Genomic DNA, 21,265 nt, shown 5'->3' on the forward strand with positions numbered 1-21,265 from the left:
AGGGTGTTTCGGCCTTTCAACACTAGACACCCTCATCAAAGGTGGCCAGCTACAGAGTGATCAAACCGGAGCTTGTATCCCATGCCCAATCATGAGAATTGCCTGGTTGTTTTAAATGGCGCAGCCTACGGGACTATGCAAGGCAGGGGGCGTCCTCTTCCCTGAATCAAGCCTAGAGCTGAACGCATACCTTATTCGCCCTCCTCCTGGAGGGTTGTGACCTGGGTTCTCAAGTGGGGTATAGGGTAGGGGGGATTAGTGAGCGGGTCATGTTGTTGCTCTTTGAGCCCAGCAAGGGTCCTTCCTCTTAATCCATATCCACTGGCTGCTTCTTTCGGCCGCTTCAGAGACTGATCTAACTGTCTGTCGCAGAGCCTGTCCATGGATGCCAAGGTCTTTCAGCAGTCTGATGGTCTTACTGACGCCAAACGTTTGTACTGTAGTGTATTTATTTTGCTATCCTAACTATGCATTATATTATATAGTTGCTTGCATTTTATTACTTACTTTTAGCTCCGTTTTTACCTTGACTCCAACAGAACAGACCTGCAACAGACCTTTTTGTTGCGACCCACCTGATGTGAACCACAGCTGTTGAGTGTGCTCAGTGGTTTGTGGTTTAGACAGAGAAACCATCGGATTTTGGACTGAGAGGAATGTATCAGCAGAACTTTTGCGAACCTGGAGTTCAGGGTTTTTTCAGTGGCTGTGATGGGCACATTGGGGTGCTGCATGGAGTAGAGCTACTGGAGATATTCATGAACTGACTAATTTTTCTTGCATCACAAAAGCATGGACAGACTTCAGTTTTACACGAACAAAAATATAATTTTTTTTGAGGTGATGACTGAAAAACACTGTCTATTACATTCCCTTAATCTTGCATTGAAAGGGTGGAGAGGGACGAGTGCTTTAGTGTAATCCAGGACACGCTTGTATTGGATAACACATGCCCACACATAAAGCACACATACATGCAGATGGGGGAAGTTCATTTTTTTGTGGACAATCCACTAAAGAAAATGAAGAATGTCTCTCTGACATTTTTGTTAAGGCTTTAGTGTTGATATTGTTCTTTTATTGCTCCTTTATCTAAAAAATATTAAATAATTAAAAATGATTTGAATAATAATATTACATAATTATTTAGTAAAGTAATATACTGTACATTTATATATATATATATATATATATATATATATATATATATATATATATATATATATATATATATATATATATATATATATATATATATATATATATATATATATATATATATATATATATATATATATATATATATATATTAGATATATATAGATATAAAATGAGACTATAAAATCAAGATTTGGTGAGAGCAGAAGAAAATATCTCGTTTGTATTTTCTCACCAAATCTGAGGATATAAAACAGCCTCAGATTTGGTTTTATAGCCTCAAATTTGGTGAGAGCAGAAGAAGATATCAGATCATAGCCTACAATTTCTTGATCAATTTTGCTGTGCAATGAGCTGAATTAAAAAGTCCTTCACTTGCATGCACTTTATCAGATTCGCAAATTGCTGACACTTGGTGTAGCATCCACATACTTTTTTGTGTGCATTTGCGTCATAAAGTTGCCGCTGGCTCCGTGATCAATAGAAAAGCAAGTTCCACAAATGTCACATCTTAATTTACTTGGCTCTAACAGTGACTCTCTTTTTAATAATTTTAACTTTTTTTGATAATTTTAAATACATTATATTGCCAAAGTTTTTGGGACGCCTGCCTTTACATGCACATGAACTTTAATAACATCCCATTCTTAATCTGTAGGGTTTAATATGGAATTGGCCCACCCTTTGCAGCTATAACAGCTTCAACTCTTCTGGGAAGGCTTTCCACAAGGTTTAGGAGTGTGATTATGGGGATTTTTGACCATTCTTCTAGAAGCGCATTTGTGAGATCAGGCACTGATGTTGGACGAGAAGGCCTGGCTCGCAGTCTCCGCTCTAATTCATCCCAAAGGTGTTCTGTCGGGTTGAGGTCAGGACTCCACACCAAACTCGCTCATCCATGTCTTTATGGACCTTGCTTTGTGCACTGGTGCGCATTCATGTTTGAACAGGAAGGGGCCATTCCCAAACTGTTTAAACAAAGTTGGGAGCATGATATTGTCCAAAATGTCTTGGTATGCTGAAGCATTAAGAGTTCCTTTCACTAGAACTAAGGGGCCAAGCCCAACCCCTGAAAAACAACCCACACCATAATCCCCCTCCACCAAACTTTACACTTGGCACAATGCAGTCAAGCAAGTACCGTTCTCCTGGCAACCGCCAAACCCAGACTTGTCCATTAGACTGCCTGACAGAGAAGCGTGATTCATCAGTCCAGAGAACACTTCTCCACTACTCTAGAGTCCAGTGGCGGCGTGCTTTACACCACTGCATCCAACGTTGCATTGCACTTGGTGATATAAGGCTTGAATGCTGCTGCTCGGCCATGGAAACCCATTCCATGAAGCTCTCTACACACTGTTCTTGAGCTAATCTGAAGGCCACACAAAGTTTGGAGGTCTGTAGCTATTGACTCTGCAGAAAGTTGGCGACTTCTGCGCACTGTGTGCCTCAGCATGCGCTGACCCCGCTCTGTGATTTTTACGTGGCCTACCATTTCGTGGCTGAGTTGCTGTTGTTCCCAATTTCTTCCACTTTGTTATAATACCACTGCCAGTTGATGGTGGAATATGTCGTAGTGAGGAAATTTCACGTATGGCCTTATTGCACGGGTGGCAACCCATCACGGTACCACGCTTAAATTCACTGATCTCCTGAATATGACCCATTCTTTCACAAATGATTGTAAAAGCTGTCTGCATGCCTAGGTGCTTGATTTCATACACCTGTGGCCATTGAAGTGATTGGAACTCCTGAATTCAATGATTTGGAGGGGTTTCCCAATACTTTTGGCAATATAGTGTATATTCACACGCTTCTTTTTGACATCTTCGCTTAGGACCTGATTTCCTCTGCACTCTCTGTCACTGACATCGGATCCCACCTTCACTATCGATAGAGAATTGTGATTGGATGGTAATTTTGTCCTTCAAAATATACTACGACGTGATTGACTACCTTTGATTAGGCTATTCTCACGTGACAAAAAAACTAAATTCATAATAAGTCGGGACACCAAAAATAGAGCTGAAATACTGGACTGTCTATGGAAAAACAGGACGTCTGTTCCCCTATCCCTATGGCTGTTTCATCCCTGGTTACAAATAGACAGAATTTGCTTCACCTAAAGCATGGATATTTCAAATCCACTGTCCCACTCAAACAGCAACACAGCTTTAACACCTTGGGAAAAAAAACGTGTTTCTCTGCTGTTTTCACACTGATCCTTGGAGAATGAAAAGGGAGGTGGTGAGAGCGGATTCTGTAGCAGATTTTCCCATTTAAACTGTATTTTTCACCCATCCTGCTTAATTTTTTTTAAAGTTTTTTTTTACAGGTGATTAATATGAAGTTTACTTTAACTGGATATCTGTAGAGTTTTAATTTATTTTGGTCTGATGAGATTTATTCATGTCATGGTTGGCATGTGAGATTCTGCTCTGTCCAAAACACACACACACACGCACGCACGCACGCACGCACGCACGCACGCACGCACGCACGCACGCACGCACGCACGCACGCACGCACACACACACACACACACACACACACACACACACACACACACACACACACACACACACACACACACACACACACACACACACATACACACTCTGTCCAGAATCTGTCTTCCTCTCAGTGAAGAGAGATTCTGGACAGAGTGCTTCCCAGGTACCAGGGCCTTTGCTGATCATTAGCAGATGTTAATTAGCTTGATAATTAGCCCATCAACTGCCGGAGTTTGACGAGTATCCCTCCCATGATTTCGGTCTTCTCTGCTCCTTTACACCCTCTATCTTTCTCTCACAGATCACTGGGATTGTTTGTAATAATATTGAGCCTATCGTTTTATGAAATCAAAGCTGAACCAGATTTTTGAGTTCATATTTTTTCTATTTGGTATCAAACATGCTCACAAATTTGCAGTTTAAGAATTATTATTGGTTAACCAATTGTCACACTTAGGCACACACAATGTCATTCTAGTGTTTATTTGAAATCTCTAATGTTATGTCTGTCTTATTTCCTTGAAAGATGCTTTTCTATTAGTATTAGGGTACAAAGGGGCTAAAAGCGCACTGGGGTAAAAGGCGCATTTGACTGTCTTTATAAGCCAGTCAACCGATTTTGATGATGCATGTTAAAATTTGGGCGATCCTTGATGTAATCGCGGACAGCAATGCAAAGTTGATTCTGAAAATCTTTAACAAGACCTTTCAAAGTACAGTTTTGTTCAAGGTAATTAAAGCAAAACAGTTTTTCAATAACGGAAGAATATGTAAAAGTATGGTGTTTGGGGTAGAAGGCACCCCTATTGTTGGGGCTAAAGGCACAATAATTAACATGATAATAAATAGCTGGCTGACTTTTCCATTTGTTCAGATTTGGTTAGATTCAGATGGTAAATATCATATAATAAGTTTGGTGTCCACCTTAGAGATAATCACCAAATTTATAATGAAACCATCAAATTTAAAAATATGACTGTATTGGCAAGTTCCTGCATCAGCATCACATGCAAGCGTCGTGGTGCTCATATGAATAGTGTCAGTCAATATTACAAATTTCACGGTTCTTGATACCAATTTTGGTACCATTGCAAAAACATTTGTAACAATTTTTTTTCTCTTTAAATGTAACTATTTGAAAATATATTAAAGGCACAATATGTTGTATATTTTGTTGACTTTTGTACTTGCATTATACCAAATGTATCCAAGAAAGTTTAAATCCAGAGAAATAAGCAATTCTAATCAGGACACAAACCGTGTCCGTGCATCACCTATCAATGACATCATACCCACGTTACCCTTAATTTCCGGTATTATTTTGTGGAAACAATGGAAACACCAAAGACTCTTTAATATATTAGACAGATGAGCAACAATTTGGAGTCAGTAAAGAAATGAAAATTAATTACATTTATCATTGCATGTTACAGAAGAACTCGCACTTTAAGACATTGATCTATTTTGACATATCAGATGTTTTTTTCTTTTGTCCGTTGTCAAACATTTCAGTTTCAGATTCACTCAACTCTGTCTGTACTTGAATCTCTTATTTACATCGTCTTCCTACTTTGTTGGTTGCAAAGAAATGACTTGCTAGTATGCAAAGTTCACACTGAACAAAGTCTGGCGTATTGTGCAGATTCTGACTAAATTAAAAGCCTCTGATTGGCCATTGCATTCACACACTCTTCAAACATTTCTGTGATTGGCTTCAATGCTCAACTCAAAAACACGTGAATAGAAACCTTTGATGCTCTTCACAGAGCGCTCACATCAAATACAGATGGGAGCATTTAGAAAGCAGTGCCTAGCGGGAATACCAGATTGACCCGGTACTCAATACTACCGGTACCTCAGAAAGACTGGTACTGTTTTTAAAAGTTTAAACATATAGACTTGGTACCGGAATACCGGTACTTTTGACAACCCTATAGTCTAATTTAAATTCCCGGGATTGAACCTACCACAGTATTGCAAAAGATATCAAGCCAAGACACACAAGGTTTATGAAAACTATAAAAAGCCTTAATTTCATTATGGCTTAGGCATTATTATATATTTTTCATAAACCTTGTGTGCCGTGGCTTGATATATGTTTTGTGAGTTGGATTGTCCCTACACCCAAAGAGCACCGGGATACGGATTTTACACCCCCTGCAGCACTTTTTTGCATTTCTTGTTTTATGTATCTACCACAGTATATTGCTTAGCTGTCTTGTGCTTTTACAGCTCTTGCAGGGAAAATTTCTTTTGTAAACTCAGTTTGTTGAATTACAAAGCAACTGCTGAATTGAAACATTCTATAATAAGCTGTGCATTATTAATCCAGTATTACACTTTTACTGTCTGTACACATGAACAAATAATCTGAAAGCAGTTTGTCTTGATTAAAACAGCTGCCTCCTCCTGTCTTGTTGTCTATAAGTGATTTGTGATCTGAGAGCAAGTGTCCCTCTCTCACACTCTGTACAGTGTTGTGTGTTGTTGGAGGCGAGGCGGCTGGTATTTGTGTGTTGTAATCCGTGTGGGGAGGGTCGGGGTCTGTGCCTGACAGCTGGGGATTCTGCTGCTGATTTACTTTAGATTAGATTGGAGCTCAGCCAGCACTGTTCAATCACAGCATAATGCTTTTTCATAGTAAGAGTGCTGCCCCTCTTGCCCCTCTCTGCCCTGTACACACCAAGCCATCACTTTATCCACACCACTCCCACCATGCCTACATTATGCAACGCGTGTGCTTTTTTTTTTTTTTCAAATTAAAATTGTGTTTAATTAGCCAGGTGTGTAGAGTAACCAGGGCTCTGGGTCAAAATTGCAACAAAAATTCCTTATATAGTGCAAATGTGGGGTAAAAATACCCTGCTGCAAATTCATTGGTTTTCTGTCTAATGTTTGATAAAGACAGAATATTTGTATTTGCTCTTTTAGTGACAGTATTGACATTGTTAGCTAAAACTATTATGATTACATTTCTGTAATTAAAATAAAGCTGAAATAAAATATTAATATTAGATGAAACATTTTAACTTGAAAAACTTTAACTTAATAGAATGTTGCCTTAGCAAACATTATTATAAATAAATTGAAGTACAAAATGTCTAACTAAAATGGAAATAAAAAATAAATAGGCTAAGCTATAGAAATAGTGTTACAATGTAGACAGGAGGCAGACACAGGTGTTAACAGGAATGGTAGTTTATTGACCACAGTAGACCATGGGAAGTGGAGCAGGTGAGTTAAGCGGTTGATGGTAGTTAGGAAGGTGATATGAGTGAGAGAGTTACTGTCTTTTGCATAGAAGGTAGAATGACGCTGGAGCCTGGAGATTGCTGGAGACTGGAGATCGCTGGAGGTCAGAGGGACGGACAGGAACACACCCACACAGCAGACAGGAAACACGGAAGGAGGGATACACGCTGGAGACAGGTAGTATCGATAGGAGACCTTGAGGTAAGCATAGGTAGCAGTATATGCGAACGAGACCGGACGTGGAGTGCTGTGTGCGTGTGCTTCTTATAGTGCTGGTGATGAGTGCCATGATGAGGTGCAGGTGATAGTGATCAGTACTCTGGGGATGGAGTGCACTGTGATTGGTGAAGGGTGGAACCTGACGTGTCTGTGACAGTACCCCCCCCTCCACGGCCCGCTCCAGAGGGCCGAGAACCCCGACGCCGTGGTGGTCGTCCTCTACCCCGCGGAGCTGGCTTCTCAGGATGACTGTCGTGGAATGTCTGGAGTAAACTGGGATCTAAAATGTTGTTCCTTGGGACCCAGGAGCGTTCCTCGGGACCATATCCTTCCCAATCCACAAGATATTCCAGCTGACCACCGCGACGTTGGGAGTTCAAGATCTCATTGACCTTGTAGGCCGTACCGTCCTCCAGGATGAGTGGAAGGGGGGGTTCGGCGGGAACTACGTCAGGTCCTGTGGGGGAAACAGAGGGATGGTGAGCTTTGAGTAGTGACACATGGAAAGTAGGATGAATACGATACCCTTGTGGCAGACGGAGTTGATATGTGACCGGGTTGACCTGCTTGATGATGGGGAACGGGCCAATGAACCTGGGACTCAGCTTTTTGCAAGGCAGACGCATTCTGATGTCTCGGGTAGAAAGCCACACCAACTGACCAGGTTGGAAGACGGGGGTGTCAGAACGCCGAAGATCCGCGACCATCCTGCGTCTGCGCAGGGCCCGCTGCAACTGATGGTGAGCTGAGTCCCAGACCCTCTCGCTCTCTCGGAACCAGTAGTCCACAGCAGGAACGTCGGAGGGTTCCCCATCCCAGGGGAACAGTGGAGGTTGGAAGCCGAGGACGCATTGGAATGGGGTGAGTCCAGTGGTCGACTGCTTCAGGGAGTTTTGGGCGTACTCGGCCCAACCTAGGAACTGGTTCCAAGAGTCCTGGTGGTCATGACAGAAGGTACGTAGGAAGCGGCCAATTTCCTGTACCTTCCTTTCCGTCTGCCCGTTCGACTGTGGATGGTACCCCGATGTCAGGCTAACGGCCACACCTAGGAGCGAGAAGAACGATCTCCATACTCGGGATATGAACTGGGGACCTCGGTCAGATACAATATCTTCAGGTACTCCGAAGTATCTAAAAACCTGATTGAAGAGTGTTTCAGCTGTTTCCATGGCAGTAGGCAGACCTGGGAGTGGGATCAGACGACATGACTTGGAGAACCGATCTACTACCACTAGGATGGTGGTATTACCGTCTGAGACTGGCAGGTCAGTGATGAAATCTACTCCTAGGTGTGACCATGGGCGTTCTGGAACGGGCAGAGGAAGGAGCTTACCAGCTGGAAGATGACGTGGAGACTTGGAAATGGCACACTCCCTACAGCCCTGCACGTACCTTCTGACATCCTTTGCCATCCCTGGCCACCAGAAGCGTTCTTTTAGCAACGAGAGGGTTTCATTGACCCCCGGGTGACCAGTACCGAGTGACGTGTGAGCAGAGTGAATAGTGGGAGTGCGTCGTGTCCGAGTGAGGTACAGCAAGCCAGGTGGACAGCCCGGCGGAGGGTTCGTGGAGGCATTGGAGGAGGGAATGGTTTCTTCGGACCAGGTAATAGGACTTACAATGAGGGAGCTTGGAATAATGGGTTCTGGTTCTTCGATCTGTTCGTCAGGGGCATGAAGACGGGAGAGAGCATCAGCTTTAAGATTCTTGGTACCGGGACGATAGGAGATGGTGTAATTGAAGCGGGAGAAGAACAGGGCCCAACGGGCTTGTCTGGGCTTTAGTCTCTTGGCTGATCGAAGATACTCAAGGTTTTTGTGATCAGTAAGCACCAGGAACGCATGTTTGGCTTCCTCCAACCAATGCCTCCACTCTTCCAAGGCAAGCTTGACTGCGAGAAGTTCCCTGTCACCGATGGAGTAGTTGACCTCCGCCGGGCTGAGCTTGCGGGAGAAGAAGGCGCATGGGTGGAGTCTACTTGGCGTCCCCTGCTGCTGAGACAACACTGCTCCCACTCCGGTTGTGGAGGCGTCCACCTCCACGACGAAGGGCTTTTCCGGGTCTGGATGGACTAGGAGGGGAGCGGTGGTGAAGGCTTTCTTAAGGTGGCAGAAGGCGTTGGTGGCTGCCGGGGTCCAGGACAGAGACTTGGGCTTGTTGCGTAACATACTGGTGAGTGGATGAGTGATGGAACTGTAACCTTTGATGAATTGTCGATAGAAATTGGAGAAACCTAGGAAGCGCTGGAGTTCTTTTATAGTGGTGGGTTCTGGCCAGGTTGTGATGGATTCCACCTTCCTCTCGTCCATCCGGATGCCACTGTGATCAATGTGGTATCCCAGGAAGGAAACTGAAGATTGGTGGAAAGAACACTTCGGCCTTGAGGAATAGATGGTACTGACGTAGACGGTTGAGGACCTCCGCAACGTGTTGGCGATGTTCGGCCTGGCTCCGGGAGTAGATGAGGATGTCGATGTAGACTAGGACGAATCGATGGAGAAACTCCCGGAGCACCTCATGGATGAAATCCTGGAATACGGAGGGGGCGTTTTCCAATCCATACGGCATGACGAGGTATTCATAGTGACCAGTAGGGGTAATGAAGGCAGTCTTCCACTCGTCCCCCTCACGTATCCGGATGAGGTTATACGCGCTGCGGAGGTCCAACTTGGTGAACACAGTGGCACCACGGAGGTGTTCGAGGGCTGCTGGGACGAGAGGAAGGGGATATCTGAACTTAACTGTGATCTTGTTGAGGGAACGATAATCGATGCATGGCCGCAAGCCTCCGTCCTTTTTTGCCACGAAGAAGAAGCTGGACGCAGCAGGGGAAGTAGACGGCCTGATGTAACCTTGGTCGAGGGCTTCCTGGATGTATTCCTCCATGGCCTTCTCCTCCGGGATGGATAGTGGGTATATCTTACCCCTTGGTACTGGTTCACCCGGAAGCAGGTCGATGGCACAGTCCCATGGCCGGTGTGGAGGCAGCTTGGAAGCCCGTTGCGGGCAGAAGACATCGCTGAAGGGGGCGTAACACTTAGGAACATCAACAGAGCGTTGTTCAACTGGACTTTCGATGGATGTGGCACAAAGAGTCAGATCAGGCAGAGATGAGGATGGAAGAGGAAGTTCAGTCAGACATTGTGAGAAGCAAGTGTCGCCCCACTTCAGGATTTCGCCCGTTTTCCAGGAGATGGTAGGGTTGTGCTGCTCCAACCAGGGGCGCCCCAGAACCACGTCAGCGGTGGAATCCTCCAGAACCAGCATGTGAGCCTCTTCCCGATGTAAAATCCCAACCTGGAGAGTGACTGGTCCAGCCACGGTACGGACGTGCTTGCGACTAAGGGGTCTTCCGGTTATTGAGCTGATCCTGTAGGTGGTCGGAGACGGAGTGGTCTTGAGGCGTAACTGGCGGCAGATGGCACCGGAGAGGAAGTTGCCGGCTGACCCCGAGTCGAGGAGCGCGAGACATTGGCGGCAGTAAGGGTGACGACAGTGGTGAGTGGTTTCATTTTATGATCAGCAGGAATAATGGCACTCACCATGGGTCGTGGAGGTCGGGTGGGGCATGCAGCTATGACATGCCCAGGTTCACCACAATACAGACAGAGACGTAGGGTCAGCCGACGGCGGCGTTCTTCAGGGGTTAGTCGGGAGTTCTCTAACTCCATGGGTTCGTGGGCTGGTTCTGGGGAGCTGACGGGTTCGGATCGGCGGAAGGGCACGTTGAAGGGATACTGGTCCTGGTGCTCTTGGATGCACGCCTGCATGCGAGTGGCACAGCGAATGGAATGCTGGATGAACTTCTCAAGGCCGATGGAGTCCTCGCATGCAGCGAGATGCAGCCGTACCCGAGGTTCCAATCCTTGCCGAAATGTAGTTATCAGCGCCTGTTCATTCCATCCGCTGACTGCTGCAAGCGTTCTGAATTGCAAAGCATAATTGTAAATAGACAGGGATCCCTGTTTCAAATTATAAAGTTTCTCACCAGCTGACGAATCTGTGATAGGCTTCCCAAACACCTCCCGGAAGTGGGAAATGAACGCTGTATATGATTGCGTTACCGCACCCTGTTGTGACCAGATGGAATCGGCCCACATCAATGCTTTGCCGCTGAGCTGAGAGATAATGAAGGCTATCTTGGAAGTGTCGCTCGGGTACAAGTGCGGCTGCATCTCCAGGACCAGTGTGCATTGCAGCAGGAAACCACTGCAATTCTCCGCCGATCCTGAGTAGGGCGCCGGTTTGGCCATGGGACTAGCATACGGAGGTAGTGAAGGAGGGTTGTTGACCGATGGGTTGGTGTTCGCTGGTGCAGGTGAATGGACAGTAACTGGAGTGGGTTGTGGAGGAAATGTGCGCCGAAGCGCATCTACCAATTCCTGGAAGGGATCTGGTTGGCTCATACTGGGTCTCGGTTATGGTCCGGTCTTCTGTTACAATGTAGACAGGAGGCAGACACAGGTGTTAACAGGAATGGTAGTTTATTGACCACAGTAGAGCATGGGAAGTGGAGCAGGCGAGTTAAGCGGTTGATGGTAGTTAGGAAGGTGATATGAGTGAGAGAGTTACTGTCTTTTGCATATAAGGTAGAATGACGCTGGAGCCTGGAGATTGCTGGAGACTGGAGATCGCTGGAGACTGGAGATCGCTGGAGGTCAGAGGGACGGACAGGAACACACCCACACAGCAGACAGGAAACACGGAAGGAAGGATACACGCTGGAGACAGGTAGTATCGATAGGAGACCTTGAGGTAAGCATAGGTAGCAGTATATGCGAACGAGACCGGACGTGGAGTGCTGTGTGCGTGTGCTTCTTAAAGTGCTGGTGATGAGTGCCATGATGAGGTGCAGGTGATAGTGATCAGTACTCTGGGGATGGAGTGCGCTGTGATTGGTGAAGGGTGGAACCTGACGTGTCTGTGACAAATAGGAAAAAATTACTAAATTAACCTAATTTAAACTAAAGTTAAAATGAAAACAGAAAATATAAACGCTAAATAAAATAAAATTCATAATATTAAATGAACTCTGTTTATAGATTTTTTATGTGTCTGAAGTGTTTCAATAGGGGATAAATTAATCTTTGAGAACACAATGTTAGGTAATTAATCAAAACCAAAAGGTGCAGTGATGATAAACCATAGGACTGAGGAAGGTTCAATAATCTGATATCTAACAGGGTGGTTATGATACATGGGGCCCTATCTTGCACCCAGCGCAATTGACTTTGTACACCGACGCATGTGTCATTCCTATTTTGCACCCGCGCAAAGCGCGCTTTTCCCTCCACAGAAGCACGTCGCTAAACTAGTGAATGAACTTGCGCTACCTGGGCGGTTCAGCGCAAAAAAGGAGGCGTGTTCCGGCGCAAACAATCCCTGGTGCTATTTTGCTGTTCCATTAAACAATTGCGCCACTGACCAGAAAAAACCTAGTCTAAAGTCAGTGGCGCGTTGAGCGTTGTTCAATATGCTATTTTAAGGGCGCATGCTTGACCATAATGTATAGCGTGGCCAACACGCATACACTTTGCTCATGTAACCTACACAGATGCAACAGTTATTTTTGCAAATCATAAATTGTTACACTAAAAAAATATTAACACATGAGATGACGGAAATCATTGTGGTGTGCCACGAAGATGTGAAAAAATAGGCATAAATCTAGTGATTCAGGCTAATTGTAATAATTAAGGATAAGACCTGTTTGCCCAATAGTGGCAAGACATATATGTATATAAGGACATCTGACAAATTGGTTTGTCCGACTAAAAAACTGAAAGACTGAAAAAAAAAAGACTGTGAAATCACCTTTACCACAATGTACAACATTACAACTTCACTTCTCTGTCTTTCACTGCTCTTACAAGCACATCAGTCTCCTCGGCTGTGAACCGCTCCTGGCGTGCGCCTGGTAAATACGCCATAATAATAGCAATCCATAATGGAACTTGCGCACCTGCTTTTAAAGGGAATGTTGGATGACGCTCGGATTGGTTTATTCACGTTACGCCCAAACCACACCTATGAATAATGAAGCTACTTCAGACCAACCCATTTTAGATTTGCGCCGGGCGCAAGAGCCATTTATCCCGCTGGGAAAATAGCAACTGCGCCGAGACCCGCCCACAAAGTTACTTGCGCTTCGCGCTTTGACACTTGCGTTTCAGATCGTTAAAATAGGGCCCATGATATCTAATCATATCATTACTACAGCTACTTTTTAGTTTGATGCTGATTTTATTTTAGACAGTAGGTAACACAGCTATCATTTCTATTTTACTTAATTGATTAATTTGAAGTATGTGGTATTAATGGGTGACACGCTTTTTATGGGTAGGGGGAAAAACATGCTCGAAGGTAAAAATGGACTGTAAAATCAATTCAAGGGGACAAATATTGCCCTTTTTAATGAAAAGGTTAGTGTCTGACACTGATACAGAGTGATGATAGATCTCGATAAAGATGATTAAGTGTGTGAATCCCAAGGGATGAGGGTTTTATTGCCCCCATCCTGTCATAGATGTGGAGATGGTGTCTGCTTACTTTTCAAAAATAAAAAATGTATGGTATTAAAAAGTAAGAAAAATTTGTTGATTTTGTTGATATTAAAATGTAAGAAAAATGTGTTGATTTTGTTGATTTTATGGTTCCAGTACAGCCAAATCATGTGCATTTTGATTTTGAGTTTGGATTTATTAAATAAGTTAGTTGAGTGACAGAAAGTAAAAGAAGAAAGAAAAAGAAATGGAAACTAGGACAGGAGTTCTGGTAGCAGGTGGCACACTTGAACATTTCGTTTTCCGACTATAACCACAGAGCGTGTTTGTCTGGCAAGGACATCAACGGCAGAAGGCTGCGTGTGTGCGTAAGCTTACGTGTGTATATGTTTGCGTCTGTGTGTGTGTGTATGTGTGTATTTGCGCTGTGTTAGATCACTTGTTTGGCCTTGCATCCGCAGGATCAATGGTAGTCTTCACCGAGTAAAGTTATGCAGTGAGCTGGGGAATTTTTTAACATATCCCCAATGGTGCTGGGCGGCTGCCTGGATAAATATAGACGTGTTGATGCGTGTCTCTCCCTCTCCCTCGCTTACTCTCTCGCTCAACCTCCCAAGCTTTTAATCAAAAGCAATCTGGAGGAGGGAAGTGGAAAAAAAGGAGAAAAATTTGGAATGTGCCAAGATCTTTTGTGTTCCTCGCTCCTGATCCTCCTGCTAAAGGAATCAGCAGGCAGGCTTTCTGTGTGTGTGGAGGAGGGTGATGGATAGCGCTGCTAATGTTTGAGTGTAGCGCGGCCCGACCCTCCATGCTTTTCCCCACAGTTCCTGCGAATCTTCCCACAGTGACCACGGTCAATGCCTTTGCTCTGTGGGCATGTGATTACATCCCACGGTCCTCGCAATTTCAAGTTTCAACCTCTTGTTTCAACAACACCCACCTTCTGTCAGCTAACATTACTACCTTATATGCATTGTTTGTCTTTACATTTATCCCTGCTGGCACAACAGTTTCTTTTCTGTCTCATTTTTTTCAGTTCACACCTCCTCCTGCCTACATTATCCCTTATAGCGGGCTGCCGTTTTGTCTGTCAGACCTGAGTCATGTATAGCAGGGTTTCAGTCTCTGCCGGATTAGCTATTTTTTAACGCCTCAGCTCTTATTTTTGGTCACTACATGATGGAGAACAGTTTAACTGACGACCTTGGCAACGTACAGGCTTTCATCTGTAGCTTTGTAGACCCTCTGTCAGTGAAGACATGTTTTATGTGAACTTACATGTACAGCAAAACTTTTTTGTCCTATCTTAGTTTATTAAACATCACACAGGGTTCCATTTGTCTACATTAGTTAACCACATTAGTTTTATGAGCTAACAATTAAACTGACTTCTAAAGCATTCATTAGTCTTAGTTAATATTCATTTCAACATTTACTAATATCAAAAGTTGTATCTGTTCATATATAATGAATTATATCATATATAAGTATTCAAGATGCAAGGAAAGTGTATTATTATGTTTTACACCACATTTTGTTTAAAGCCAACATTATTTAAAAAAAAAAAGATTTGTCCTTTTCTTTATCATGGACACAACTGATGTCATTGACCCGGAATCATGAACTGCATGGATGTGCCATCCTCATTTTGTCTGTCTTTTCCCCCCCTAGTATTATATTTTACACACAGGTAAAGTTTTTTTCTATGTCAAAACACTTTCTCATATCCTAGATTAAAATCAATAAATTAATTTATTAACAAATAAGCCACTCGTAAGTTAATTAATTTATTGCTGACCACCCTCACACAGAAACACTGACATGAGTTTGAAATATGATATTTCTTCTACCCCAGGTAATGTGGGTATGTAACCAGTGCCGAAGGCAACAGGATATACTCACTAAATCAGGAGAATGGTTTCCCAGCCATGGACCCAAGCCTGGAGAGCTGGGGTCAGCAGTGAGTGAACCAGCCATGTGTGGAGACCCCATTGGAGAGAAGAAGATGCGCTCTAGGTCTCAGAACCCTCTCGAATCCTCTGTTTCTACTGCCCATGACACCAAGTCATCTGCCCCAACCGACCCCAGAAAAGGCCCCTCTACAGGGTCAGCCGACACGCCGTCATCGCGCTCACGCAGTGAGCCTCCGCAAGATAGGTACACTTCAACCTCTCTCTGAATACAACATCTAGAATATTAAGTTAACCTTTTTTTCCATATAATCCATGCACATCATAACTTTTTTAATTAAAATTTTTCATAACTTTCAGTTTTGGCCGAAAGAGAAAAACGTGAACCGAAAATATGACATTTACATTTATGCATTTAGCAGATGCGACTTACATTGCATTCCAGGTACACATTTTACATTTTGTCAGTTCTTGCTTTCCCTTGGAATTGAACCCATGACCTTGGCGTTGCTAGCGCCACGCTCTACTGTTTGAGCATGTTAATTATGTATGTACTTGAATACACTACAGTTAGACCTTACTTTATTTGTAACTTTGTTATACTATATTTATCAATGGTTGTTATTAGTGCATTTAATATATATGTATATATCATTACAATTATTGGATTTCATTAAAAAGTCTAATATTAATACAATTATACAAAAATAAGCTAATTTAAAATAAGCCAAGAGCATCCAGAAGTTTCGGTTTCGGCCCAGAATTTTCATTTCGGTACATTCCTAATTCATGTGCTCTCATAATCGTTAATCCAAGACATTAACTTCCTTTCCCCTTTGCAATGACATCTCTTCTCTCATGATGTGTGCACTGGGGCGAAAGCAGGACAATAATCCCTCCCCTCCAGCAACCTGTCACTCACATGAGATCACAGCAATAGTAAACAACAACGATCCAATCAATTCCTGATGGACAAAATCAAGTGCTGTCCTACATTTTTTTTCTCAATTGAGAATCTTTTTCACTTAGATATACGTCACCGTTTCATGCTGACATTAATTATTACAAATAGTTGTTTTTTTTGCAGTTGTGAAATGTTGAAGATACATTTAAGTTAATTACATGATTTTAACTACCACATTTTGCTGACAGTATATACAATATTTACCCATATACACGAAGCCGATTAAAAAGTGTTAAAAGGAACACGCCTTTCACCGTATCCCCCAGAGTTAGATAAGTCCATACATACCATTCTCATCTCCGTGCATGCCATAACTCTGTCTGACGCACCCACCGCTAGCCTAGCTTAGCACAAAGACTGGAGGTAAACGGCTCCAGCTAGCCTACTGCTCAATAAGAGACAAAATAATGCCAACATTTTCCTATTTAATTGTTGTGATGTGTATAGTTACATCGTGTACTAAGACCGACGGAAAATGAAAAGTTGTGATTTTCTAGACCGATATGGCTAGGAACTATACTCTCATTTGTGCGTAGTAATCAAGTAACTTTGAGCCGTACCATGGGTGCAGCAGGCGCAATGATATTATGCAGCGCCTAATTAGTGCTGGGCGGTATACCGGTTCATACCGAATACCGGTATTTATTTTTGTTATGATATGAATTTTGATGATACCGCAATACCGGTATATGTCGCTAAACAACGTTCGGAACGCGGCGCAGCGCGTCATTGTTTGAGAGGAGACCGATTTCACTGTTGCACTGTACTGGTGAGAGCAGTCAGAACACAGCTGAGATCGCATCTAAAGCCTATGGCTGAATCCGAATCTGAAACCCCTATACCCTCGTTCACTATTCCCTACGTTATCACATTATTTGAAGGAGTGAATGAAAACGAGTGCGTGAAGTCGGACAACCGTTGTGTGTACATCGGCTGTACACTCGTTATTGCGGTGTGATGTGGGATAGACAGAGTGCACTCAATAACGTCCAATGGTTTCGGACACCACTACAAAGCGCTGTCCCCTCCAAATAATGCCCTATTTGAAGTTATAGGGGGCTATTTCTGATTCAGCCCTTGATTATAGCGGAGAAACTACACGCGGCGCGCGCGAGAGAGCAGTTTCTGCGCGGAGCGCCGTGATGAGATTAACAGCGTTCTCCTCATGGATCATATTGCACATATATAGACCGTTGCGAGCGCGTTTAAGTTTTTAATGGACATATTTCATATACTCTAGTGCTCTGAACAAGTACAAGAAGCGTGTATGCGCACATATTTCATCACATCTTCTTCAAATTAAATGTGCACTGATTTGGCTACACTGAACCATATGATCACGACCACTATGACACGATCGATTATTCTGCTATACAAAAGACAATGAATGATGCAAGTTAATAAATAAACTGACAATTCAAAGAAGAATGGGCAAAAAAGTAACTGCTTTATTCTTTCTGTTAAACTGATGTGTGTCATTTGTTCAGAGAGTGCTCTTAAATGTATTGCAAATATCCGCGTTTCTCCCTCGTTTTGTCAGTTTGTTGTTATATAGGGTTAGATTTTTAAAATGCTTAAGGTGCCCTCAACTCTGTTTTTTTTTCTATCCGTGGTCATATTTTAATATTCATGTGCCTGTAATGAGTGTGTTGTAGGTCTATGTTTTATTGTCTCTCCATAGCATAATTTTGTGGGGCTTTGCAAACCTGTATTAACTCTAGTGTGGAGTTTTTCTACAATATTCACCCGTCATGACAGTAAAATAGGGCATTCCAGTCAATCTACTGCAGTATTTACTCTCTCAATCAGTAGAAAATGTGGTTAACACCCGGTCATGCATAGGGGAAAAAAATACCGTCATATACCGTGAAACCGATATAATTTAGAAAAATACCGTGATATACATTTTCGGTCATACCGCCCAGCACTACGCCTAATATAATGATATTAGGCTAGCTGGAGCCGTTTACCTCCAGTCTTTGTGCTAAGCTAGGCTAGTAGTGGGTGCGTCAGACAGAGTTATGGCACACACGGAGATGAGAATGGTATGTATGGACTTATCTAACTCTGGGGGATACGGTGAATAAGCTAAAGTCCCCAAAAGTCGGCGTGTTCCTTTAAAAGGTATCTCTTCTATTTAAATCTGAGCCTTCCATGCTGAAGCAAATTTCTTAGTGGAAATAAAGCAGTCAGGCAAATTAATATTATTTATTAAATGGATTTCCACTCTAATCAAAAATTACATGATAAATGTAACCATTTAAAATAGAAAAATATATTTTGTTATAGCTTTTGTAGCAAGGGTGTCGGCATCTTGCAGTACTACAACATGTGACGTCACGGGGTTGGTTGGCTCTGTTGGATTAATGAAGATTGTTATAGTTTCGATTCTGGTTGTTGATTAAATCTGTCACTAAGTAGTGATTGCTGTTAATTGCTGTGGTGAACAGAAATAATTCAGGACTCCAGCATTGAAGAAAAAGTTGGTTAAAAACTTTATAGCACAGAATGCAAAAAGATTAAAAAAACGCATGGCAAGGAAGCTGATGTGAGTCCTTATTGGTAAACTTGGAATAGAAATGTTTATTTTGCGGTTTGCATCAGCTTTGATCTTTGTATGTTGTGGAATGCAAATGGGTGTTTATAATGGTGGTGGTTCAGTTTAATTTCCGACAGTCATTTTGGCAACATATTGTATAGCCAAGTATGGAAATCTTGAGGTACTGTTCTCAGTTTATGAAAATGGACTGTTTTGTCCTTTGCTTTAACACTGTAAAACTCATTTTTACATCCAGAAGCAATGCAATAGTGGCCTCCCTTTTGTCTTCTGATGCCTTGTGGCTTTCCAGTTTCCATCTTTCACTGTCTCTGTCTTTATCTTTCACTATCTGTCCTCCACTGTCTGTCTTTAACTGTCTCTCTCTACCGCTGTATTTGTTGGCAAGTCATGCAAGACAGCCAACCCCCTGATGTCAAAGGTTGTAGTATTGCAAGATGGCGGCACCCTTGCTACAAAAGCTATAACAGAACATCCTTTCTTTTAAATGTTACATTTATCGTGTTTGTTGTATAACTTTTGATTAGAATAGAAATCTACTTACTAAATAATGTTAACTTGACTGGCTGCTTCATTCCCCATTTAAAACAGCCTAAACTGGTTTTCTGGTCTTGGTTGGTCTCTTAGCCTGGTACTAGTGGTTAGGTATATCTTTTGGCAGATTTCAGAAGGATTTTGGGCACTTTGTAACTGGTTAGGTTGGAAGACCTACTTAACCAGATAAACACCAGCTTGGACAGGCTGGGACCCCAGTTAGACCAATTGAAGACCAGCTTGGCAAGGCTTGGAGACCAGATTAAACCAGTTCAGGCCTGCAGACTCTTTCTATGACAAGCAAGGAGCATCAGGACATTGTGTCACTCATTTGGTTTCTATTTTTGATGCATTGCGCTGTGATGCCTTCAACCATGGTGAACAGCATCTAGTTCCTTTCAATGTGGACAGACATACTACTTGACACTTATCATATTGTGCCTGGTTAAAATAAGGTGTTTCAACTCTCTGAATCTCTGATGCTGTGTGATTATTTAACCTTTAGAAAAAAGCCACCAGCAGCCTCTGATCAGAATGGCAAGCCAGGGCCAAGAGGAGAGAGGCGGCGAGGGCTATCCAAAATCCATTCCCAGGGTTCAGAAGAGCGAGAGTCCGGAGAAAATCGGAGAGAAAGTCGAAGACTGCTGAAGACTCAATCTCAGGAGCATGACAGTCCTGAAACTAGGAGGACTGAGGGGGAGCAGAAACCACCCAGGGAACAGTGCAGGACTGACCCAAATGCTCCACCTCAACCGGCCAAACTCCGGCCGGCGGAGCCTGATGGACGTATGCATCCTAAAGTGAGGGAAGCAGGGGAGATAATGCAGGACAACAGAGGTACACGACGTTGGGCAGATGGGCGGCAGACCTCACTGGAGGGCCAGCAACAGGCCTACGTGCCAGAGAGGACCGCGGGGGGCACAGGTTTGCAGGGTGCACCGGCTGTGCAGGGTCCTCCTGCTAAAACGAACCACACCCCACAGCCGCCAGCTCCGGGGTTCAGGGTGGGTCCTGCCATGCCCGCAGGCCCCCCTGAACTTAGGGAGCCTCAGGAATGGAACAGGAAGTTGCAGCCGAGCCACCTGGACCCTGGCTCGGCTGCACTACTGCGTAAATCGAAACGACAAAAAGCAGAGAGCATGCTGCGCAATGATTCGCTCAGCTCTGACCAATCGGAGTCTCTACGACCGCCCCCGCCCCGCCCGTATAAGAGCAAACGGGGCGGCAACAAGAGACAGATGTCCGTCAGCAGCTCAGAGGAAGAGGCCGGTTCGACACCGGAGTACACCAGCTGTGAAGATGTGGAGATTGAGAGCGTCAGTGAGAGAGGTGGGTCAGATGGATACCTGCTTTTGTATCATTTTATATATTTTATGTGTTTGCACAAGCACAACCCAATCAATGCAAGCATATGGATTGGCGATGAATTATTTTGAATGCCAAACTACTAGTGTCGTGGAGCGGGCATATATATTTTTGGAATATATTTCAGGGCTCAATGCTAAGGATTTTTTCCAGGGGTTCAGATTTTAACTTGCCCTACCAACATTTTCACTGGCCCCACCACAAAAAAGTAATGAATAAAATAAAATAGGCCTAGTATTGTTTTTGTTGTTTTTGAGCCATGTAACCTTAATAAATTAGGTTATGACTCT

At 43.5% G+C, this 21,265-nt stretch overlaps 1 protein-coding gene across 1 annotated transcript in view; it reads left to right on the forward strand.

Moving 5' to 3' along the window:
• The window catches only part of rims1a (regulating synaptic membrane exocytosis 1a), a gene marked incomplete at its 5' end in the record, with an annotated part of 104,481 nt that overhangs the window by 46,060 nt on the left and 37,156 nt on the right, over positions 1-21,265 (forward strand). The window contains 2 exon segments of the mRNA XM_079841970.1: positions 15,501-15,802; positions 20,116-20,939. Of these exon segments, the coding sequence (XP_079698096.1) occupies positions 15,501-15,802; positions 20,116-20,939 (1,126 nt within the window).

Source organism: Gobio gobio (assembly GCF_949357685.1).
Source record: "Gobio gobio genome assembly, chromosome: 18".
In the NCBI taxonomy this organism is placed as follows: domain Eukaryota; kingdom Metazoa; phylum Chordata; class Actinopteri; order Cypriniformes; family Gobionidae; genus Gobio; species Gobio gobio.